This window comes from Lissotriton helveticus, chromosome 6 (assembly GCF_964261635.1).
Source record: "Lissotriton helveticus chromosome 6, aLisHel1.1, whole genome shotgun sequence".
Lineage (NCBI taxonomy): Eukaryota > Metazoa > Chordata > Amphibia > Caudata > Salamandridae > Lissotriton > Lissotriton helveticus.
The window spans coordinates 484776828-484802074 of NC_136067.1; the positions used below are offsets into that span (position 1 = coordinate 484776828).

A 25247-nucleotide genomic window follows, 5' to 3' on the forward strand; every position below is an offset into this window, starting at 1 on the left:
GGGGGGGGGGGCAGATTCCTGAGATTCAGTTAGTGCTCTAGGGGCTTTGCATCGACACTTGAGTAGGGTGATGGCGTAGCACAAAATGATGTCCAACCCCCTGCACGATGTGATGCGGGGCTCCTGAGTCTCCTGCGTATTCCGTGGCCTGGTGGTAATAGAGGGCCCCAGAAGTATTCGCCTCTGAAAACGGTGGCGGAACAATAGCCACCGCGGTGCAGGGGGGGGGGCAAACTCCAGGCGGCGGGAGGTCGGCACTGTGCATGGGCATACCTTGAGCTCCTGACTGAGCCTTGAGCGTGGGGGGCGCCTTACATGCAATTTACAGGAATATATTCCAGAATATATTCGAGTTTTATGACGCCACTGGCCTGAAATGGTGGGGTGAGGGCTGCGTCACGCCCCTGGACTCGGGCGGCTCGCCAGTCTCGTGGCCCTCAGGCCCCTGTGCAATCACAGGCCCCCACTTCACCTGTTTCCCGCAGGCCTGTCCCTCCAACGGACGCACCCGGGGCGAGCGCTCTGCAGAGCAGGGTCCTGCGAGCGTCACCTGCACACCTGAGCCCGAGCGCTGCCAGGTGCGGGGGGAGGGGAGCTCCAACGTGCACTCGGCGTGGTGCCGGCTCTCTCCACACCGCAGGGCGGGCGTGTGTGCGCTATACCCTGATAACTACTCGCTGCCACAGGGATGCCCTATGAATAACTGTTGCACAGAGAGGGGGTGAGAAAACAACGATAGCGCAATGAAGCTGCAGTCCACGCAGCGCTTCACAGAACCACGAACACACACATTTAAAACAAGAAGCATGGACAGCGGGGGGGGGCGGGAACGGACAGCGGGAGGGGGGGCGGGAAGGCAAGGAAAAACAAGCACTCACCTGGACTTCCTCCGGCGGCGGTCGGCCGCGGAATGGCCAAAACAAACCTGGACGACAAAAAAAAAAATAAACCCCGCCTGCCGCCGCATGACGTTGTCAAAGGGGCAGGATGAGTAAAAATGGCAAGAACGCCCCCGAATCTGCTCCGCAATTGACGGACAGATCTTTGTTCCAATGGCTAGCCTCCATTTATGGAGCTAGCCAATGGAACAGAGGGGCGGGACATGAGTACACATCTCTAGACATAAGCTTTCGCCTTGCGCAGAAAGTCTGCTGCGCAGCCTTTCGGCGAGGCGAAACCTAAACATAGAGTAAAATGTAACAATCAAAATGACACATTCGATTAGGGGAACCAAAGAAGGAAATTAAAAATAAAGATTTAAGTAGAAATTGTACCAGGAAGAACAAATCAGTTGGCAGGGTAGATTAGGACCTAGGTGTGATTTGGGGCTCGTTCTGGTTAAAGATTTTACCTTCTTACTCTGTCTTTTAAATCCCAATCAATAACAGACTGCATCCAAGCCTTGGGTATATCCTGTCCCATGTTTAGTTAATGGTCCGTTACCACTGCCTTTTTACTGCTTCTTGAAGAGAAGGGATTAAACAGACCATCTTGCAATTGAGTCTGACTGAACCTTGCAAATGAGTCGGGCCAATAAACTGTGCCCAGCAATGTTAACCTCTTCACCTCCTCTTTCTGGACCCTAGTCAAACCTGAACAATGCCATACTTTTTCACCTCCCTTATGGTGTCTTGCTGTGATTATCTGTTCCTATTAATGATCTACTTGCCTGCATTTATTGCCAGACCATTTTGTTTCTTGAAAGAGTGCTGTACTGGTTTGGAGTTTGGTGCTGTGTGTTAATTTAACCTTTTCCCTAATTATCCACCCTGCATCCTCTCTAAAGACATTCCACAATTGTAGTTCTAAACTTAACCATTGAAACTGAATATTAGTATGAAGAATGGACATCCATGTATTGAGTTTCGTTCCCTTTTTTGTAAATAGCTAAACGTTGGGCAAGCTCAGAATACATGGGATTACATGCCCTGTGTGTTATGACTGCTCAGAACCGCTTTCTGTCTTTTATACCTTCCCTCACTATCCTATAAGTAATATGAGCAGCCTAAACAATCTATAGTCTATATCTACTTCCCAACAGTATATTAACTTACCGCTCATATAGTCCTTTGCCACACAGATCTCAAGGCACTTTGGAAAGAGGAGCTACTATTACCCAATTTAACTATAATCCTTAAAGGATTCATGGCTGAAAAAGCTCATTCTAATGTTACATTAAAAGTAGATCTTCTGACAGCTGCCTATTCTTTCCATGAAGCGGGCTAATTGGTTTTGTGCTCCTTGTTGATGTGACTTTGTCATTAATCTCTGCCTGGATGTTCTTCTATCAACGTTAAAGATTAACAAGACAAGACCTTCACACACCACAAATCATTCTAATTCAATTTGAGACATACAGACCTTCTTCATCATGTCCGTTGAATTTATTGCACATTGAGTAAATATTTTTAAAATCTCAGGTGTTTTCAATTGTTTCCTCAACATAAATTCTGTATAACATTAGTAAACAAGCATTGGCATAGCCAATAGGTCTCACCTTTGGTACCTTATAAGTGTTTAGCCATGCAACAGTCGATGTTGTTGCACCAAGGATATTGTGCTGGATAACCAAACACTTAAAAGGTCCCAAAGGCGAGACCTATTGGCTATGCCAATGCTTGTTTAAAGATATCATTGAATCTCAGGGCTTAACCCCGCCATGTGCTCAGTTGCTGTCTAGCTTGGTTTGCATGACTGAAATTCTACCTCCATATTATATCATTCATTTTTTGGGGAGAGAGAGAAAGTCCGAGACCGCTGGTAAAGTAGAAGAGCTTGACCCTCAGTGTAACATCTTAGGCAGGCCTCCGGTGCAGTAGAACAGAATGGCCTAGGTAAAACGGAGGATGAGGGCTGCTATCCCTCATCAATGCAATAATAGGTTGTTTCTCATAAACACAATTATAGGTTGTTTTTAACCAGCTCTCCTTCCTGGCATCTTTTGGAATGTGAAAACATGCTTTTATTAACCCTATAAGCAGCAAGGTAGATCGCCCTCGCTACATCATGGAATGTGTTTAAGTAAAGACAAGAGAATCACACCCAGGTGGCGGGTTCTAGTTGCCTATCGATTTACCCTTGGTTTTCTGGGCCCAAATAACCAGATGTAAGATCTGGGGTAATTTAGTTGTAAGGGGTGGGGTTATTCTGGGAAGCAGATTATTGTACATACTTGGCACTCCGCTGCACTGTGGCAGATCACAGGACTTCGGCAATGCAGCATTGGCCATTGCCAGTGTTTCACGATTCTTGATAACTAGTCATGTCAAGTTAGGTGGCCTTCAGCTACAGGGAAGAAAAGGCTATGAACATGATAGATGGGAAACAAAAAGTTACATACATGAAAGAAGGGAACAAAGGCCTAAATACACTAATAGTAGCAACAATGGGCTGCAAATCTAAAAGTTGGGCTCAAAAAGTCATACTCAAAATATAGGAGTAATTGGCTACATGCATGATACATTGAAATTAAAGAATGCATATATGACAGATGGGAACACAAGGAGATACGGTTAATATGGGAACAAAAGGAGATATATATATATAATTACCTACTGGCAGTCGCCAGTAGGTAGTTATAGTTAGGATTGTTTTCCATAGGAAATCCGCAACATTCTATTGGGAATAACTTTGGCGCCGGTGGACGAATCTTCGCGAATTTCTCAAAGAAGATGGCCCGCTCCGCTCTGCTCCTTCCCTGAAAGTTTAGGGGGGATTCGTCAAGCGGGGGCAGAGATATTTGGGGGGTCCCAAAACGTGTTTTCCCCATGTTAATTTCCATAGGGCGGTTGGACTCACTTTTAGCCCGAACGGCTGAATGGATTTCCACCAAACTTGGCAAAATTGTAGGGACTGGTAGCCCGATGTGCCTTTGCTATGTCTGAAGATATGTGCTCCAGTGGATTTTGGGTAATTTAGGTTAAATTTTTTTTATATATCTATAAGCGCGCCCCGGGGAGCGCACCCGGCTTGTAACGCGAGTACACGAGCGGAAAGCTGATTGGCTCTCGGGTGTCTGTCAACATTCCAAACAGTCCAGAGCGGCCGCCATCTTGTGTCTCGGTAGGATCGAGACACAAGAGGTGGCAAAAACAAAGGGGGAAATGACCAAAAGGGGGCCGGGTAGACCCCCCCTGACCCCCTAGGTTTGATGTGGGGGCCATAAAAGGGCCCCGCGGGGAAAAACATTATTTTATTTTTTTCGATTTTCGCGGGGGGAGCGCCCGGTACGCGCACCGGGGAGCGTACCATGGGGACAACCAAGTGAAACAGTAAAATAATAATTTAAAGTGCTTAGAGGTAGGGTAGCTCTGAATAGAGTTGTTGTGTCTCTCTGTCCCTTTCCCTCATGCTCACTCCTTCATTCTTTTTTTTTTTTTTTGGTGCGCGCAACGGTGCGCGCCTCGGTGCATGTACCGGTACGCGTACCCTGGAGAAAAAAGAATGTTCTTTTGGTTTGTATGGGGGATTGTCTTCAGGCAGGAACTGCCTTCTCTCTTCCTCCTCTTCCTCCTCCTCCTCCTCCTCCTCCTTCTTCTTGACCACCAATGTGATCTTCTGGTGGTCCTTTTGATGTTGGTGGTGGTGGTGATGCTCCAGCTGCTGATATGACTGTAGCCATATCTGTAAGAAAAAAGCAGGTCTTCCTCACTCAAAGAACAAAGTGAGAATGAGGAAAAAAGGTGGGGGCTTTCATCATTTGGAAAACAAAACTGTTCTGAACCAATGAAAAGTGTTATTTTCAAGTCACATGATCCGGGCTTTCATCATTTGGAAACCAAAACTGATCTGAACCAATGAAAAGTGTTATTTTCAGATCACATGACCGGACGCGCTTACGCTACGCGCCCCGGTGCGTGCCCGTAGTCGCGCCCCGGGGCGCGCCCGGCGGCGCTTACGTTGCGCGATCGTATGCGCTCGGGTGCTTCCGGGTGCGCTTACGCCGGTTAAAAAACCTATAAAATTCGCATGAACGCAAGCGCTAGGCCAGCCAAAGTGTGGGGTAGTACTTTTAAAACTCACCTACTAAATGTCTCAGAGCAGCGCATGCGCTGGCTCAGCAAGACCTAAAAAGTACAGAAAGGAAAGCGAACAACTCTGAGCACCAGTTGTGAGCCCAACCCGTGCCTAATCAATAACAGCAAAATACAACAATCAATATGAACTGTGGTTACAGCTTTCTGACCCGACCGTTATCAAAACACATTCACATACAACTTTTTAAAAAAGACAAAGCCACCTACTTGGGTGCTAATAGGTGTCAAATATTCCAAAACTCTTGAGTTATTCAGAAGACATTGAAGAATTGTTAAAATGTCCCTCTGTACTAAGGACAAGAACGACATCCATTAATATTGGACTGCAAACGGATTCCGAGAAATTAATTGGACTTAAAAACATATCAGAACAGCACTACAAGGTGAGGTATTATTGGAACATCTAAGGGCTAATACCATCCCACAGGCCTCCAGGCACACACTATTACAGTGATCTTTCACAGATGATCTTGAATATACGGGAGATTTCAACAGCAGAGGAATTAAGTGCTCGAGTGATTGTATTTAAAAAAAAAATAGAGATTCAAGAAATGTTGGGTGCTTCCATTGCAATTGCAATGCAGAGAGCCTTAAAATGAATTCTTTCTGAATAGGTAGCCATTGAAGCATGTTAAAACTAGGTTTGGCAGAGGAAAACCGATCTGTACGAAGACAGTCTGGTGACTCAATTTTCTGTAACTTTGATCTACAGATTAGATAGTTTGAAATACCATGGTAGAGGTATTTCGGGTAGTCGAGGTAGTTCGGGTAGTCGAACATGAAGCTATTAATGGATGAGATGGTTATGCATATTCCTTCCTTCCGTATCAAGGCGCCCTTGGGTGGGCTCTTGATCGTTTGGTAAGAGGATTTGTGGTAATGCCTGGCTGATGGTGTCACCAATGACGCATGCATCACTTAAGGTACTGATGGATTGCTGCCACCATCTCCCAACCCACCTAAATTACTTTCTCCTGTGCTTCCCAACATGTGGTGCTTGCAAGTGTACATCGTAGCCTGCACACATGTATATCTGACAGACTGGCTGACCTCACTGAAATCAGCATCCATGGGCACCTACTAAGGGTGAGAACATACAATAAACTGAACAGAACCCTGATTAAAAGACACTCAATTAGGAAGAGTAGTAGTGTTAACACATCATTATTAGGTAGTGTAAGCAGGGGAGGAGTCATATCTGCTAGAAGTGATCTTGCCCAGACTACGCGCCCCAGAGTGCACAATGGCAGCTATCCAAAAGTTAAGAGATTTTGGCGCGGGGCCTGAGCTTCTATGGCGGTGATAACTTTGCTGCTGGTAGCCAAAGCCTTGCTCCAAGAAATGTGTAGATCTTTTGTGTTTTGTCTTTGCATATGCTGTGCGGTTGATGGTAGAATCACATACTTTTCTTTGTTCAAAAGTAAGGCTCTTCTTAAACATTAATTTATGTTGTGATGTTAATAGTATACTTTGTTTTGAGTCTCTAAATCCACAACACCTTCCTGACTAATCTTTTGATTACTCTGCTTTGCTATGGTGAGCCTCAAGTGGTAAAGGTATATACTTGGTGATCAGTTTTGACTCTATTTGGTCTGGTCTACACATCAGTGATAAAAGTCCTCAACGAAGGCCCTGTGACCCATAACCCCGAACCAATTCACACATCATATAAAGCTGCTTGGTATGACTTATGTTGATCTGTATTGCACACTAATCACCCGGGAGGGTATCCAGGCGTTTGAAATACAGCAACGAGTACATCCCTTTGGACTTGTTGGTGGACATTTTATTAACATTTGTTTTCTTTGATCATTTTGTAGGTTTCCAAATTTTTTAACAAGGAAGTCACTCATGTTGTTTTCAAGGATGGACATCAGGGTACGTGGAACAAGGCAACAAAAACTGGTGTTAAGCTGGTATCTGTCCTTTGGGTAGAAAAGTGAGTTACCTATATCCTATTTGTTCATTTTCTGGGTCCAGAAGGACAAAAATGTCCAGAACTTTTGCAATAAATGGAGATTCTATTAATTGTTTACATTGAATGTGCTTTGTGTTAATAACTGTACAGTACCTGGGCTCTTACAATCTCTCATTAAAATCCCACTCTAATTTCCTTATTAACGTATGGATGTGACTTCTCTCATCCACTGTAATATTAAAGTTGAGTAGCTATACCATTTTATTAAGTTATTACAGTTGACTTGTGACGTCTTAATGCATGCTGCCAAAGACCGCAGTTAAAATGAAAGACAGGCCACGAAGCATAGTTACAGCTGCAGTTAAAACAACGAAAACTAAAACGGGCTTTTCATTAGTCTGATCTGATTTTCTAAAATGAGCAGTGAGCAGCAGAAAGTAGACATTTGTGGCCGCAATATTCATGTTTTTGCATACACTGTCATTACAGGAAAGATCGAATCTCTGTGGTGTTTCAAAATATTGTAAGTTACACAATGATTTACAGTAAACTGATTCAAATATATTTTTTGCTGCAAATTACCAAAAGCTTTTTTGTCGTTTAATTTTTCACTACAGATTCTACATGCATTCACGTCTGCTACCATATTATCTCTTTAATTACATTGAGCAAGACACCATGGATTTAAGATGTTTGTGGGAAGTGAGATGTGACCATTTAGTACAAGAATAAAATACCCTCTGCTGTACGCTAAAGGGAAATTGAAAATCCCCTCCAGGCTCCATTACCATATAAAGTAACACTGTCTACGACCTTGTTACTCTTGGTGGTGATAGAATTCCCAGCAGACCTGCAGTATCCTTATAATGTACAGAATGGGGTACCTAAAATGTCATCCACCTGAGAAAGGTAGTCATTGAGAGAATCACTCGCTTCAAAAATTGCAGATCTGGACGTGCCGACCTAAACTTTCATATTTACGAAGTTGGCAAACTGAGGACCATTAAACTGTGTAATTAAGCAACATCTGCTCTTTAAAGTATAAGTTATGGCTTCAAACGTAGATAAAACACAGCTGCTCTTGTTCATACATTTCTTTTTGTAAACCTGGTCCGTCACTATTTCAGGTTTATTATTAATCCAGTTTTCAAGAAATACAAGTGCTGTTCTTTTCTTTTTCGTGCCATAGCTGCCTTCACAATTTAATAAACCTAAAACTACAAATACCTTTTTAATTTTTTTAATTTCGCTCACTGATACATTACAAATACAAAATCTTGCTTCAAAATTATCAAAGGATGGTCTCACAAATAATGTTATAAAAATGGTGCATGCTAAAAAGGGTAATACTGTTGATTTGGGAATAAAACCTGTTTTTGGAGTGCTTTAAAAGGTACAGTTTGTTGTTTGACTTATAGACACATTGGCCAATGCCATTTCATAACTCTGTAATACTGTCTAGTTCCAAACAAATATAGATATATTTTTAAATGTTAAAAACTGATACCTCTACAAACATGATGACAATGTACGGGACCGGTAATCATGGCAAAGCCATGAAAGGATTTAAAGAACACGTTGTGGGGGTTTCGTTGTTCCTTCTTTCCAAGCACATCTGGGAACCACACTGCCAGTGGTGCATTTTGCCGACAATGAGTTGTGCTACTCACAAAAACATGAGAGGATGTAAACGTAAACGCTACTTCAGGCAGGGGTGTGTGTATTGCTTTAAGGCGTTTAGTGAAGACTAGTGCCAAATGGTGCATTTTAAAACACCTTTGAGCAGCAACCTTAAACAAAACCTGATGGAGTTTAGTAATCAAAGACTACTGTAATCTCCTCGAACACCGGTTAAGTTTGGTTACATGTTGAGCTGATACCTTTGCTCAGAAAAGAGAACAATAAAACAGATTGGAGACAGACATATGGATGGCGTACCGGGTGATCTAATTCGCATGGCGTACCGGGTGATCTAATTCGGATGGCGTACCGGGTGATCTAATTTCTATGATCCTATCCCATGGGCCAATCTTATCCTTCAGCTTATGAACCTCCTGCTCCAGGGCCATTTAGTCCCAGATTCCTGGAAAGGAGCAGAGGTTGTCACAATTTACAAAAATGGGGTGAGAGAGGACCCTGCTAATTACAGACCTATAAGTTTAATTGATGTAATTCAGAAGGTGGTTGGCAGGGTCCTCATTTCTAGAATGCTGGTCTGGCTGGAGTAGGGAGATATCCTAACGCACCTGCAAGCAGGGTTCAGGCAGAAGATAGGCACAATGGACCAAGTATTTAGATCAGCTACATATTGGAAGACTGTGTCCATCGGCAAAGGCTCATTATACTTGGCCTTTATAGACCTTAAAACTGCCTTCGATCTTGTACCCCGCGTCAAATTGTGGCAGGTCTTACACGACATGGGCTTACCGCGATACCTCCTAGAGTTAATAAAAAGACTCCATGATGGCACTTATGCTAGAATTAGATGGGGGAATGAGGGACAATTAACTTAGAAAATACCAGTGCAGAGGGGGGTCCGCCAGGGTTGTGTGATGGCACCCACTCTGTTCTCCCTCTTCATAAATGGGGTGGCAGACCATTTGAAGGAGGAACCAGCGGATGCCCCCACCCTGGCGGGCGAAAAAACACCGACCCTCCTCTTCGTGGATGACACCCTTCTGATGTCTAAGACTCCCTCCAGCTTACAGAAACGGCTGGATAGGTTTGGTGTCTTCTGCGAGGAGCGTGGGCTCACAATCAACACAAACAAAACTGATGGTATTATCCCAAAGCAAAAAACTTAGGAAGATCAACATTACCCTAAATGGCTCACCCCTAGAGGAAGTGAATGTATTTGATTACTTGGGAGTAAGAGTAAACCACAAGATGAAATGGGACTCGCATATAGCCAAAATGCTCTTGAATCTTAAAGAGTGTCGGGAGCAATCTCAAGAGACCATTGTGCCACCTCTAGTAGACCCATTGCCCCTGCTCTAGTTGTCTGTGATGGAAAGGCACTGGCTGCTGCAACCTATGGGTCTGAACTGTGGGGGCTTTGATAGTGTCCCTGAGCTAGTCAAAACTGAAAACAAGTTTTTGAGAGAGCTAGTGGGTCTCCCGGTTTCTACCCCCTTAAAACCATTACTCCACGATATGGGTCGCCGCTCCCTTAAAGATATAGTTGGCTTGCGCCCATTACTCTATTGGGTGCGCCTCAGAAGGACTCCGGAGCTGGCACACTATGCTGCAGCCCTAGATGAAATCATTACCCTGAACAGCCCAAGGAAGATTGTTTGGTTGAATAAGCTAAGGGTACTAATGATTAACTTGGGCTTAAGTGAAGAATGGTTGTCACAGTCACCCCCCCCCCCCAAGAGAAACTATTAAGAAAATCTATTGGGAGTGGATCCAAGCCAGGGACCTTGCAAGCTCAAAATGGGGTGTTTTAACTGATCAGTTTCTGGACCATAAACCAGTGTGGAGGTTAGAACCTTTCCTTGATTTTATTAGATCACCAATAGACAGAACTGTGTTCTTAAATTTAAGGTACGGGATTCTCCCCCTGAATGTTTTTACCAGACGCTGGAGAGATTCTTCGCACCACCATGCCACCTGCCCGGGGTGTGCAAATCCCACTGAGTCCCTAGCCCACTTCTTGTGTGCCTGCAGGGCCTATAGTGGGCCCAGAAGAAGATGGCTAAAACCAGTTTGTAGAGCTCTGGGAACAAGGCACTGCTCAGCTGCTCTCCGCATCCTGACAACGGACACTACATCTATGATGGTCATCTGTGGCATAGCGAAATATCTCGGGAAAGCATGCCAGATACGCACAAAGTTGCACAACCTAGAGTGGGGGTAGGGAATTGAGCCGCACAATTTTTATCACTTTAACTTACATTTTTTAGAGCAAAACAGATTGGATCTGATTTTTAATGCGATTGTGTATTCTAATTTTCATTCTGTGTCTTGTTTTTTGTATTTTGAATTCTGTTTTTTAACAAAAATGTTACCTTACAAAATGATGAAATGTACTTACTTTTATGATACTTTGCTATCGAAGGGGCGTGGCTTGGGCGCCGATGAGAGAGGCGGCGTGAGCCGATAGCTCCACGCCCAATCCCGGCTTTTATCCTGTAAATTATCCTGTATAGTGTTCATGGTGCAGGAACAGACGTCGGAATACCTGGGGCACATCATCGGACTGGCATAGCGGCTTCCGGGGGCTCTGATGCAGCGTGAGCACCGGCGGACCGAACGGAGGCGCTGAGGGACGGACCACAAAATGGCGGCGCTCCTCGGCTGATCGGAGGGATCGAGGCCGGGAGATAAGCAACCCGAATGTGAGTTTCCCAGAACGAGAGACTAGCGGAGGCGGTGGGGCTGCTTGGCGCACTAGGATAGCGGCCAACTGGAAGAAAGTTCGGGGAGTGCGGTGCGCTTGAGGCCGCCACCGGAGTACCTCTCGGCGAACTGCGGAGATCATAGGCACTGAGCAGAGGTGCGCCACGCTGGAGCGGTGACCAGTTTGTTGAGACCCGAGTCCCGCAGGGCAGCGGATACCAGTGAGGAGCGGAGACTACGGAGCACTGCCTGCTGGGACTTTGGGGGAAGACCGTGCCCTACGGTGTGTTGTGGAGCACAGGACGGCAGGCTGAGGCGCCGCGGAAGGCGAGAAGCAGGCGAACGCATCCCTCTGCGACCCTGGTGAGTGTGGTGGTGCGGGCCTGCGCCTGGCGCTACGGAGGTGGGGGCGGGAGCAGGTCTGCGGCGCTGCATGGCTGGGGTGCACAGATGCGTTGCCGCAAGCATTGGGCTGAAGGCACCTGGGAGTGATGTGGGTACAACACTGGCAGACCTATGAGGAACCTGGCGGTCGGTGGCAGCGCCACGAGGGGGCTGCACTCTGAGGCCTGACTGTGCTGGTCCCCCTCGGCGGCTTGGGAATTTGTGTCCATCGGATCCTGCGTATCATTGGCCCAGGAGGGCCCTCTGAATGACACCCTCCCAAGCGAAGCTGACTGGGCAGGAGCGCATGGATTATGGGAGATGGGAGTCTCGGCCTCATAGGCCCTGAGCACGAGCCACTAGCCCACGCCTAGGGGGTACGAGCGTTGGCCCGGGCGCGCTGCCTCAGGTTGTCGAGACAGACTGGAGCTGAGTTCAGGAGCAATCCTGTGAGCTCAAAGGGTTAACAATTTGGTTGCAGGAGCAGTGAGGAAGAATTGGACAGCGGCGCGGGAGGAGGGTGATACGGCTGTGGTGACGGGGACCTCCTACTGGGCCACGTGGTTAAGGGAGGCGCCCAGTGACTGTCTTTCCCTGGGTGCGGATGCTGTTGGTGTCACTCGATCTGCCAGCGAGGACGCCCTGAGGGCCCCTAAACGCATTGCGATGCCTGTGGTGCCATGCTTGGACCCCTGAGAGGTGCCACCTGGACTTGATTGGCAGATCGCTGCGGAGGGGCTTGTAAATACCGCCGGCTCCTGCAGGGGGGGACGGCGGAGAACTGAGGCAGTCCCCCCATTGAATAGAGCTCAACAAGTGTGATAGGGGGGTCGATCCCCTGGGCCTGCGCCTGGCTGCCTGGGTGTGGGCGAACGGGATAGCTGCATCCCTGGACGGCCGATGGTATGGTTCCTGCCGCCGGGAGGAGTGCCGGCGGACTAGAGGCCTAGTAGGCCACTTACGGGCAAGCAGGGAGGGGCGGACAGACAGAGACCCCCGTCGCAGGGGAAGTGGTGGAGAGACTTCGAGCCGGATTGCAGTCGGCAGCTCCACCTCACAAAAGGCCAGGTCTCAGAAGCGGGGCTTATCGTCTCGGGGTGCACCGGGGTGCTGGCCTGACCTTGTTGCCACGACGCAGAGTGTCCACTGGGTGCACGGAGTACGCGCCCGGAGCTTCTCCCACGGAGGAAGTGATCTAGGAGGTGCAGGAGGCCGCATTTGCCGGTGTGATGAAACCGAAATCGAAAACAGAGGGCGAGATGGGGCGAGACGACAGCCAGGATGCCCATGTGAACCCTGAAGAATCAGCACAGGAACAACGACTTAATAAGCGCCTCGACGGTATCCTGGACGCAATAGCAGCGACAAAAGAATTATTGCACCAGGATATAGCGCAAGTGGCGACGGGGCTGGGGCTCCTGAGGACGGACCATGCCAAATTGGTGGACAGGGTAAAAGAAACCGAGCTGGTACTTCAAGACCTGAAACCGGCGGTGGTCACGGCGGAACATAAGTTGAATGATGTGCTGAGCTGCCAAGCGGTCCTGGAAAAGAGGGTTGAGGACTCCGAAAGCCGCAACCGGCGCAATAATGTCAGAGTGGTGGGTCTGCCGGAAAAATCAGAGGGGAAGGATATGGTTGCGTTTCTGGAGAACTGGTTCAAGACGGTGGTTGCCCCCAGGGCCTCTCCTCCTTCTTCACCCTGGAGAGGGCTCATAGGGTCCCGGCTAAGCCGCCTTTGCAGGGTCGTCCTCCTCGGCCGGTGGTGGCCAGGGTTCTACACTTTAAAGATAGAGATCTGCTGATTCAGAGCGCTCGTTCAGTGGGGCCTTTCCAAGTGGAGAACAGTATGGTCACAATCTTCCCGGATTACGTTCAGGACGTTCAGAGGCGCAGGGCCTCGTATTTATCGGTGAAGAAGGAGCTTAGAGATGAGGGGATCCAATATTCTCTGCTCTTCCCAGCCAAATTGAGGGTCATCATGGATGGATCTACACACTTTTTCCTGACGCCTGAGGAGGCTTGGACGTGGCTTGAATCATATAGAGCTGGCACAGACCGCAGAGGTAGGGGAGAGTGTGGCAAACCGAAACCGTTGCAGGTGCGCATATCACAGCGCCTCCGCAAGCGGAACAGAGCTCAGCTGAAGAAATAGTCTGACCAAATGGCCGCCGACAAGCGGGGAGCCCTGGCGGCGACGGCGGTGATCACAGGTTCGCAGAAAAGTGGATCGGCGATGGGGTCGGAGACAGAAGTCGGGCGCGGAGCTCTCCGATGTGGACAGTGCCAGAGGCCCTGTGGTCACACCCCAAACGGCAGACGAAATCGTGGGTCACTAACCCCTTCGGGGCCGTGCCTCCTGAGAACAGGTCCTGGCGGAGCGGATGTTCGAGGTACACAATGGAACTGGACTTCTGGTGATGCACTTTCACATGGGATCTAGGGCTAGTGGTGATGGCGAAGCATGCAGCCCGTTGGCACGGACCCACCCTCCTATTGCCCTTAATGCTCTCTGTGGTGGCTACCTCAGATTAGAATTGTGTGCATTTTTATGGGAGTTTGGATGGGGACTAATAATTTGTTATTGGGTCCTGTTCTGGGGGAGTGGGATAGGGGAGTTGTGCGGGGGCTGTGCTTGGGGTCAGAGCTGTTTTGGTGTGGGCGGACAGAATGGGGAGATGGAGGAGCTGAGGGACGGTTACAATGGGGACGTTACCTGATTTGAAGAGTCTCACATGGAACGTGCGTGGTTTGCAAACTATGTCAAAACGCCATAAGGTGCATGCATACCTGGTGAGACGTGGGATCCAGCTAGCGCTGCTTCAGGAGACCCATCTTACCAAACTGGAATGTACTGCCTTGCAGAAGAGATGGCGTGGCCAGGTGTTTGGCACGACATACTCTGCGTTTGCCAGAGGGGTCTTGGTGTGGGTGCGGGCAGGGGTCCCTTTCCAGGTCACGAACCAGGTTATAAATCCGGAGGGTAGATATGTGGCGGTGGAGGGGAGGTTGTATGGCCGGGATGTAGTACTTTGCAGAATTTATGCCCCAAATTCGGATCAGGCCCGCTTTTTTGAGAGACTGTCGGGATCTCTGGCCCATTTCCTGGCGGGACAGGTCCTGCTGGGGGGAGATTTTAACTCCATCACGGACACATTGCTAGATAGGTCGCACCCACCATTGAATAATTCCCCGGTTCGTAGGTTAGCTATACAGAGGACAGCATGGCAGGACAAATGGGGCCTTATCGATGTCTGGCGGGGGCAGCACCCTACTTTTAGGGACTACTCCTTCTTTTCTGCACTCCACGAGCTGCATGTTCGGATTGATACAATCCTATGTAGTGACGCGATAGCAGTCCTGATGACACACTCGGAGTATTTGACTAGGACCATATCAGATCATAACCCCCAGTTGGTGTGTATCAAGTGGCAGCGTGAGAGAACGGCGGTTCCCACGTGGCGGTTACGGCCGGAGACTCTAGAAGATCTGGGTTTTAGTGCTGACCTCCGTGAAGGCATTGAATGTTATTTTACTGAGAATGACGGAACGGCTACCACTAGAGCTGTAGAATGGGATGCGTTCAAGGTGGTGGTAAGAGGGCTATGTATTGGTAAGTGCTCGGGTGTGCGATCGGCACTCATTGCTGACGTAGACAAGGCGGAGGGAGCACTGTGGGACTTGGAGCGGTGGCGGCCGGAACAACCGACTCTGCACACACGGTTACTGGAAGCAAGGTAACTAGTAGCCGCGGAGACGGAAAGACTGAGAAGTTATGACTACCGACTGTACACAACAAAAGTGCATGCAGAAGGGGACAAGGTGGGAACGCTGCTGGCGAAACTGGCGAATCCGTTGCCCAGGGGCTGCCCGGTCCTGAGCGTGCGCAAAGCAACGGGAGAGATGGTCTATTCCCAGACTGCTGTCCTCTTGCGCATCTTGGGTTATTACACAACCCTCTGCCGAAGTCAACTGGAGGCTGCGGCGCCCGACATAGAGGGTTACCTGGCGGAGATTCAGCTCCCTCAGTTGGATGAGGATAGCGTTGAGGATCTGGGCCGCGCAATAACACTTCCCGAGATAAGAGGGGCGATCTAGCAGATGGCTCGTAACAAAACACCGGGTGTAGATGGCCAACCGGTAGAATTTTACGCTAAATATATTGATGTTTTGGCGCCTCGTCTGCTTGTGGTCTATGCCGAGGCGATGGAGCTGGAACACCTGCCTCAGTCAATGAGGGAGGCGCTGATCGTTCCACTATTGAAGCCGGGAAAGGAGAGTAGCGATGTGACCTCATATAGGCCGTTGTCCATGCTAACGGTGGACTATAAAATTCTGAGTCGTATTCTAGCTACCAGACTATTACCTCACATGACCGCACTGGTCCATGAAGATCAGGCCGGGTTTATTCCAACCAGGAACACCTCGACCAATATCCGCCGCCTTGTGCGCGTGTTAGAGAGTTCTTTGGACCCAGACCAGATGCCAGCAGTGCTGCCATAGATATTGAAAAAGCTTTTTATAGCTTAGAATGGGGATACCTTGATAAGGTGCTGGAGAAGTACGGCTTGGCCGACCACTTTGGACGCTGGACGAAAGTCCTCTACTCCTCGGCGACAGCAAGGGTGAGACTAGGATCGGTAATATCCTCCGATTATCCGGTGCGGAGAGGGACGAGGCAGGGATGCTCACTCTCCCCGCTACTGTTTGCGCTGGCGATGGCACCGCTAGCGGCCCAGGCCAGAGCAGGGAGGGCCTATGCTGGTATTCTGTGCGGCGGGATCCCACAATACATCTCACTCTATGCGGATGCCTTGCTGGTGTTCTTGGAGGACACGGCTGAAGCCCTGAATGGGGCGACTGCGATGCTGTCGCTCTTTGGGAGGTTGTCGGGCCCTAGGGTCAATTGGATTAAAACCTGCATTTTCCCGTTGCGGGCGGCCATGCCCCGGCCGCGGCTGACCGGGGACATCATTTGGGAGCACTCATGCGTCACCTATCTAGGGGTCCGCATCTACCACGGGGCTGATAATATACTAGAAGGGAACATAGGGCGTTGTATACGAGCTCTGAGGGGCTGTATGGCATTCTGGGCGACCCTTCCCCTCTCGGTACAGGGCAGGGCAGCGCTGCTTAAAATGGTGGCTTTGCCTCGGCTGCTTTACTATTTTCGCACGCTGCCATTGTGGATTCCATAGAGGATCTTCCAAGAGTTACGCACCCTAACGACGGATTTTTTGTGGGGCCACGGGAGGCACCGGGTAGCACTGGATACGCTGCAGAGGCCAAAAGCAGAGGGGGGACTAGCGGTTCCTAATTTTGAAGTATATTATCTGGCGGCGCAGCTACAGATCCTCACACAGAATGCAGCGAAGGAGTTTAGAGGCCCTGTCCAGGCCAGAGGGGGGGGGGAGAATACAGAGACACATCCTGTCCTATATTATCATGCAGCAGAAACCTGAGTTACGAGGTTTAACGTTAGAAGAAAAGACCCTGCGTTTGTGTTGGAACAGAAGCCAGAGGCGGGCGAGGGTAGCTCACCCATATGCTCCCGAAATCCCACTAGGTATGTTGACGGCGCTGCCGCATGGTGGGGACTGGTCCCCGCTCATGGATTGGGAGGATTTGGGACTCCATATGGTGGGCAACCTATATGCTGATGGTGAATTACTGCCATTCCGGACGGTGCAGGAACATTTTGGCCTCCCGGATGGTAGTTTCCTCCTGCATGCGGCCGTGACAACGGCCATACGCAAACACTGGAAAACTGGACAGACGGAGCCCAGCACGACCATGGCCTGCCAATATGTGGTAATAGCAGCGGGCACATTCAAGGCGGTCACCTGCCTCCATTCCCGAATGTTGAATGAGGGCCTAGAACCACTTACAGTATTGAAGCTGAAGTGGGAGGAGAGCATTGGGAAACCCATACCTGCTCACGCCCAGTGGGACGCCCCCACAATGTCTTCCTTGGGCCAGCAGAGATCACAGCCACCCCCAAAGTGACATCAGGATCCCCCTATCTCGCAGAAGTGAGGTTAGGTACAAACACCCCCTCCCAGTCGTTCGGCGTGACCAAAGGGAAATACTAGCCGCCTCCCCATTTTTGTCAAGGGATAGGGCGCAGATCAGCAAAGCAGGATGGGCACCTGTGTGACCAGAAAAGGGCAGACCATCCTCAGGAATTCACTGTAGCCAAAGTGAGTCGGAGGGTGAAAGTCCATGGTTACTACAGGTTGTACCGTATCTAACCAATTTTATCTTTATTTCTTTGGTGATGGTGTTAATTCTTTCATTTCACTACTAGGAGTGCAACTATTATAAGAGCAGAGGCCCTGATGAATGCCAAGGGATTTACACCCGTCAGGCAGAAACATGTTGGCCCTTCTATAGGCAGATATCTGTTACTGTCCTTTTTGCACTGTTCTGGTTTTTAATTAGGAGGTGTGTCTTGTCCGCAGAATAAAGTAGTCAGAAGGAGGGCACTCCATCCTATTTTAATTTTACCATTTGTTCTGTTGCACTTGTCTATTCTACCATCAAAAGATCAGTCATCATGGACGTTTTGTTTATGTTGGTGGACCGAATCCCAAAACAGCAATAAGGTGCGGGTTTGTCCCTATGATCAAGGGATCAGCCTTTTATGCACAAGGGTTTGGCCAAATGATATGACTGATCATTAAGTCTGTTTGATGGAAACCCTATTTGAATTGTTTTGGACTGGTTAGCCATTTATGAATACCCTATGATGTACCGGTCTCCTCTATGCATGTATAGTTCACCCTTTTTTTCCTTCTCTTCTCTCAAACACACTGTCTTTGTGATATATACATTCTGAGATCTTGTGGACTCGGTTTTGACAGTACAGCTCTAATATTCAGCTGATAGACCCCCTGTGTTTTTTGTGTTATACACATTTTTTACCTTGCCCACTCATGAGCATTTGTGTTTTCACCTGTTTGCGCATGCCCATTAGGAGCCATTCGGCCTCCTAATGGGCGTGCTGCGGGTGAAGAGAAACCTGTGCCCCAAGCCAATCCTGGCGCTGCCTACCCCTCTATCCTCCTCCCCGAACACTGGGCTCCGCTTTAATGCAGGGAGTGCGGGCCCAGAGTTACACCACTGCTGAAACTGTAAAATAATTATGGGCAATTATTGCTAACTAGAGGGAGCAGGGACTTCGAGATTTCCCCAAAAAGTATTTGGCTCTCAAAAGAATGAGGAGAAGAAAAGGACACATGGCGAGTGTGATTCCTTCTTGCTCTGTTAGGGAAGCAACCTGTCAAACACTTCACGTCTCACTCTCGCATGTGCAGTATGCCAGTCTGATTAAAGTTCGAGATGACTCTTGCAAGTGTCACCCACCCAGTGTCTGTTATGACTTTGGAAGCCTCCAGGAGCAAGGCCAGGGTGCTTGACTCAAACACTACTCTTAATTTGTCTCCTTCAGCTTAGAAGTAGTACATCCAATGAACCTCTTTTAAAGGTCTATTATTAGTTTGAGGCCACCGCACTCTGTTTTATGAAAGATTCGAAATGTGTATCAATAAATATCCAAATGTACTCGTGCAGAGATTTTATTTGAAACAAAACATTGTATATCTGCCTCAGTGCTATTTATAGAGTGCAAACCTCTAGATATATACTTGCCATAAACGCATGTTGACCGAAATCCATCATCAATTAACTTTCTGTGTGATTATATATTGGATAATGATTGCCATAATATTGTAATTACCATATAAGAGAGTGCTTCGAAATATATAGCTCCTAGGTAATGTGGCAGACCCTGAATTATTGCAATATTACTTGATGTGCCCTATAGACCTGACTGAATATTGTATGGCTTCAAGACAATGTATTTGATTAATTGTGCGATCATTAACACCAATTAGACCCATTTTTATAAAACCAACTTTGTGGCAGTTTCTACATGTTGTTGTATGACATCCCTTTATTAATGTAATAACTGCACTTCCGCAATTGCTTTATTAACCTGCTTGCTTCTCACACTTGCTTGGAAATGCACCATTTACCCACTCTTTAAAAAAAAAAAAATAATAATAATAATCTCGGGGAGAACCCCACTGAACCCTCTTTAGATGTTCGTGCTCGCTCTCGACAGTGAACTCCGACAGAAAGTTTACGCCCCACCACTTTCAAATGTCACCAGCCACCACTGTGACTGCCACCCCCGTGACTGCCACCCCCGTGACTGCCACCCCCTTCTTCAGAGTACCGTAGTAGAGTGACTTTTTCACTTGCTAGGGGCGGCAAGACAGTTGATAGCCTTATTTTGAAAGAAACCACCCCCTCCTATTGCCACCTGGTTCCTCCGATTGTGGAAGGTCTTAGCCCTTGAAATGCTTACCGCTCTGATTAATCACATGGACACACATTGTACTCGCATTTGGCAACCCATTATACCAGTGGTTCCCAATCTGTGTGCCCGCTGCACCCCAGTGCGCCATCAACACTTGTCAGGGGCGCCGTGAAAAGATGTTCACCAAGCACACAGTTTAGGAACCACTGACTGATAGATAATAAGTGTAATACCGGGAGGGGGGGTAGGTCAGGATGTGGTACACAAGAATTTGTAAACCGTGGAGGTTTATTCTTCAGTTTAAACACAGGAGTTCAGGAGGCCGGAAAAGTGCAAGCGCTGCAGCACCTTAATTAGCAGTTCAAGCAGAGCCTGTCTGGGGAGGAGGACGGGGCCTGAGTGGGTCACACAAGGTCTGTAGGCAGGTAGACGGGGGTGCCGGGATTTAGGTCAGTGAGCCTGGAATGAGACTCAGAGATTTACATTAAAACAGGGGAAATAAAATGTCCTGCGCGCTAAAAGTAAAAGTAAATATTTGCAGGCAGCTTGCTTTTACACACAACAGCCCCTTGAAAATAATAATTCTCAGCGCCTGGAAGCCATCTCTGGTGCAGCACTGTATGAAAAAGCAGGTGGGTGAAAACTTGTGGCCATTAGCAGTGTTATCCAATTTACAAATATTATAGAAAAATCTCAGTAGGTTTATGTACCTGCTAAGAGCTGTGCAAAGCCTTTGACCAGTGGTTCCCAATCCCAGGAGTGAGCGCCACATCTTTAATTATAATACCTTCATCGGCTTCATACCAATTATTTTCAGGGAGAAAAATGGACGACCCCAGTGGCTGGGTATACACCCCCCCACCCCGTCAAACAAAAGGAGCATAATGGGGAGCTGTGGCCAACGGCCTAAAGGTCAAGGGAGCCGCAGGATGAAAAAGTTTGGGAACCATTGCATTATACACTACTTTACTATGTCCAGACATTCCCAGTTGGTACCCCCCACACTTCGACCTTTGCAGCTGTTTGAGGACTCCCTTCTATCATACTCTAGGGGTCAGAAACCGGACTCACTGTAATGATCTCTCAATGTCAGGTGATCTGGCTCTCCACACTCCGATATCCCCCAGCCCCCGCCCCAGACCTTGGATCTCTTCAGCACATCCTTCCTGCTCTCTCTCCTCTTCTTTGGGTGAAGCGCACATTTGGCCAGATCCTCTTTTTTTTCCCTTCTTTCTTTTATTCTTTATACTTATTTGTTGACAGCCCCCTGTTGCTTCCTCAATTCCAAGACCCTCACACTTGAAGGGAAGAATTTAGACATTGCTCTCCAAGTTACAGAGCGTCCCCAATGCTTCTCTTTTACCACTACTGATCGGCTCACGTTTAATACAGGGATTACTGAGAGCCTTACTTGTTTGTTTCTAGAGTTGTCCTTTTCCGCTTTCCCTGTAATAGGGCTCCCGCTGTGGTATACGGTTACTATGTAAAGGCTGATAGCGTTTCGCTTGGGTTAGCACTTGATATGTGTGCTTTTTCTAAGTTGTTATGCCATACACCATGGAATGTAGGCTTACTGGCTGCTTTCTTTACAGGGACATAAGTATTCAATTTGTTTGGTTTGTGATGTGTCCTAACTTTAATAAAAAAAGAGACTTAAAAAAAAAAGAACGTTTCAGTTTTTTCTGTGATTGTCTTTATAACGTGATAAAAGCTGTGAACTAGTATTTAACAAATAACCGTTGTAACATTTTAATGCTTTCTCGCAATATTAATATAGCACTGGATTGCATTATGTTGTTACATCAAGTGTAGGTAAACTCTAGATTCCTGTATTAATAATATGCCAAAAATATCGATGAGGCTGGGCTTCAGTTTTTGTTATTCTGTGTGTGAGTTTTTTTATTGTACTTTAACTTCCTTAATAGCAAGAACAATGAAATAGTGTGTGAGCACATGAAAAGCTGCTTTAACAATTGCCATTATTGCCTAGATGTATAGAAGCTGGACTGCACATTGACGAATCTTCATTTCCTGCAATAAATACCAATGATGGATTACCTCAGTTAATTAAAAAGAAAGTGAGTATACAACTGACTATATATAAACATTTGTATTTTTAAACACATGAGTTATTTGTGCAAGTTTAGCCTTCCTACTAGAGCATGAGCACTGGCGTGCTGAATCAAGGATTTATTCAGGTTCTTTATGGAAAACTGAGTGTGTTTTTACTGCCATGGTTTTATTTCATTGGTTCTAGGCTTTGTGTAGAATCACTCTCTTTTTCAATAGTGATCTTAAATGGACCTTAATGGTAAAACCGTCTTCTTTGTTGAATATCCTTCCTTGAACGGAGGTTGAGCTATTTAGTCAAAATAATGTATTTGGGGCAGAGAAGTGTCTTTAACCAACACATTAGGGGGTTTCAGGCCAGGCAGAATATTAGACCACATATACATTTAAAATTTACAGACTCAAATACACTTGTGAAACAAAGAGACATACTGGGCAACACCTTTTTAAATTATGCAAATTGGGATGATGAACAGTACCATGCACAGGTAGAGTCAGTGTAAACTAAGGTAGGAGATCTGCTAGACAATTGGAAGGACTGGTGTTGTTGGATCTCTAGAAACCTACCTAGGATAGACAAAATGGTAGTTAAAGAAAAAGGATTTCTTTACAAACCATTCCAGCAGAGATCATGTCAACACTTTCCAAGAAGTTCAGCATACAAAAGGCAGCTGGGTTATTGATAACTGCACTACCTAAGCCTAAGGCTTAAGTAAGAAAATGCCAACTTTCTAATTTAAAATCTGACTTCACCATAAGTTATTTTAAATTGTGATTTTAAATTGTGATTCCAGAGACACCAAACTTGGAAAGTCTGTATCTTCACAATTGGGAATTACACTTTAAACATGTAATAAGGTAATCACTATGTTAGCCCATGGTAGAGATTGGCCTTCTAGTAGTAAAACATGAATTTTAAAGTTTTTCACTACTAGGTCATGTAAAACTTACAAGTGCATGTCCTGCCTTTTAAATACATAGCATCCTGTCCTCTGGGTTGTCCAGGGCCTACCTTCGTGGTGCCCTATATGAACAAAAAGTGAAGGTTTGGGCCTGGCAAGAGGTTTATGCAATGGCAGGCCTGGGTCATGGTTAGAGTGCTGCAGGCCCACTAGTAGCTTTTAATTTACAGGCCCTGGACCCATGTAGTGCACTTTACAAGGGACTTGTAAGAAAATTACGCCAATTGGGGATGAGCCAATATTAGCTTGTTTGGTGGAGAGAGCACAAGCACTTTAGCACTGATTAACAGTGGTAAAGTGCATAGAGTCCTAAAGTCAGCAGAAACAAGGTCAAAAAAGTTGAGGGGAGGAACATCATAAGGCTGTCACGTCTAACACAGTGTTTCTCATTCTTGAGTACCTTTGCATTTGTAGGGAGCTAGAGAGAATGGACACGCAAGTGATTTACCATAGTTATTAATACTTTATGTCCCTCGCCTCCACAATCTCGTTAATATAATGAACAGCCATCCTACCATTGTGTGCTAATGTAATAGTTCAGCATGTGACAAAAGAGCAGCAACCAAAGGGGAAACCTGGGTGGCAGGCTGCACTCACTGAGTTTCCAGATGCTTTAGCAAAGACTTTGTGTCTGTACATTCCAGTGATTGGCACACCTTCCATAGAAAGGAGGGTAGGGCTAAAGGACTACGATTAGAAGACTAAATGCACTGATCATGATGTCTTTGCCTGGCTTGCAAACCATGTCTAGTTTTATGGTAACAAGAACTGGGTCCATGATAAATGACTCCTGTTGAATTTTTTCCATGGTGCATTGTAGCACAAATGTATGCAGCCAAAGGACTTTATAGAAAAAACTCCAGAAACTGATCGAAGGATGCAAAGAAAATTTGACAAAATGGCGAAAGAGCTGGATGTGCAGAAAGCAACTGCTGGTAAGTTGCAAAAGCTACATTTTATGCATTGTTTAGCAATTCTAGTATGCTACAATAAAGTATCAAGAACTTGTATCTCTTGATTTTTTGATTTGCAAATGAGTGAGAATATATTCTTGTGCATTCATGGTATAATGGTGAAATACACGACGTTCATTTTAAATGCAATTGCATAGTTATTTGTTTGTGCTCAGGCAGAATAAAAATGGTATGCCGCCAAACTGGAACATATCATCCTGACAGTGGCAAAACGTTTTTCAAATAAATGAGTGCCTTTGTGTTTTTTTTTGGGGGGGGGTGGATATCAACTTGTTTTATTTATCATGTGTGAGCCAGATGTATGGTGAGATAGTACAAAAAAAAACAATCCTTACATTTTGTTTTGGCAATCAACAGCAATTTTATGGCAAAGAAGCATATAATATGTAGTAGAAAAGAAGTATTTCACATGATCGCCACTACCACATCCCCACTTCCTGCTGCAGGTTTCAAGAGTATTCACGCCAGTATCAAGGTGGTGTCAGTAGCGGTTTGCATTTATATTTTTACTGAGAAACTCCGCCTTTTTACCTTTTAACGATTACAAGTAAAAACGATGTGATAGATTTGTGGTAAAAAAGTGCCATTTTAAATTATGTTGTGCTAGTCAATACCACGTCTCAACTTGTAATATTCACCATATTTACATGTCTGTGGCCCTCAATGCACTTTTGTTGACCTGCCTTGAGAATAATGAAGCAGCAAATCCCAAAAAGGGATGGAGATGCAAAGGCCCCACATTAATACAATCAGTCCTGTATATCAGCTGGATTTCTTTTAAGATTTTTTATAATAGCTATTTTTGCCAAGACAGTTAACATGTTTGTTTTTAAATTGAGTGGAATTTAACCAGCTACCTATTGTGTGATGCATTCAGTGTCCCTCTTCCAGACTTGGGATGTCCAGTCTTTCATGCCACAGCGTGGAAATCCTTTTTCCAACTTAAAAAAGATGATAAAGAAGAAGAGGAGGGGGAGAGAGAGAGATCTTGAACAACAAGCAGAGGTATTTTTAGTCCAGTGCACCCTCAATGAGATCCTCTAGTTTGGAGATGCCTATAATGTCCCATTGAAGTTTCCCAAAGGTCCCAAAGTGTCCAAGACTTCCTCCAAGGATCTGGAAGCTCCAAGATGATCCTTGCAAGTTTGGGACTTCAGTTCCTACAATCCACTTGTACAAAACCCCAACAAATCCACTGGTAGTACTCCAGGCTGAGGATTCCTGGTGTTGATGTTCCAA

General features: G+C 46.6%; 1 protein-coding gene across 2 annotated transcripts in view; it reads left to right on the forward strand.

Moving 5' to 3' along the window:
• The window catches only part of MCPH1 (microcephalin 1), a 1654378-nt gene that overhangs the window by 11006 nt on the left and 1618125 nt on the right, over positions 1–25247 (forward strand). For both annotated transcript variants that reach the window (XM_078647933.1, XM_078647932.1), the window contains exons 3-5: positions 6857–6975; positions 21993–22080; positions 23855–23969. In XM_078647933.1, the coding sequence (XP_078504059.1) occupies positions 6857–6975; positions 21993–22080; positions 23855–23969 (322 nt within the window). The remainder of the gene's footprint in view (positions 1–6856; positions 6976–21992; positions 22081–23854; positions 23970–25247) is intronic.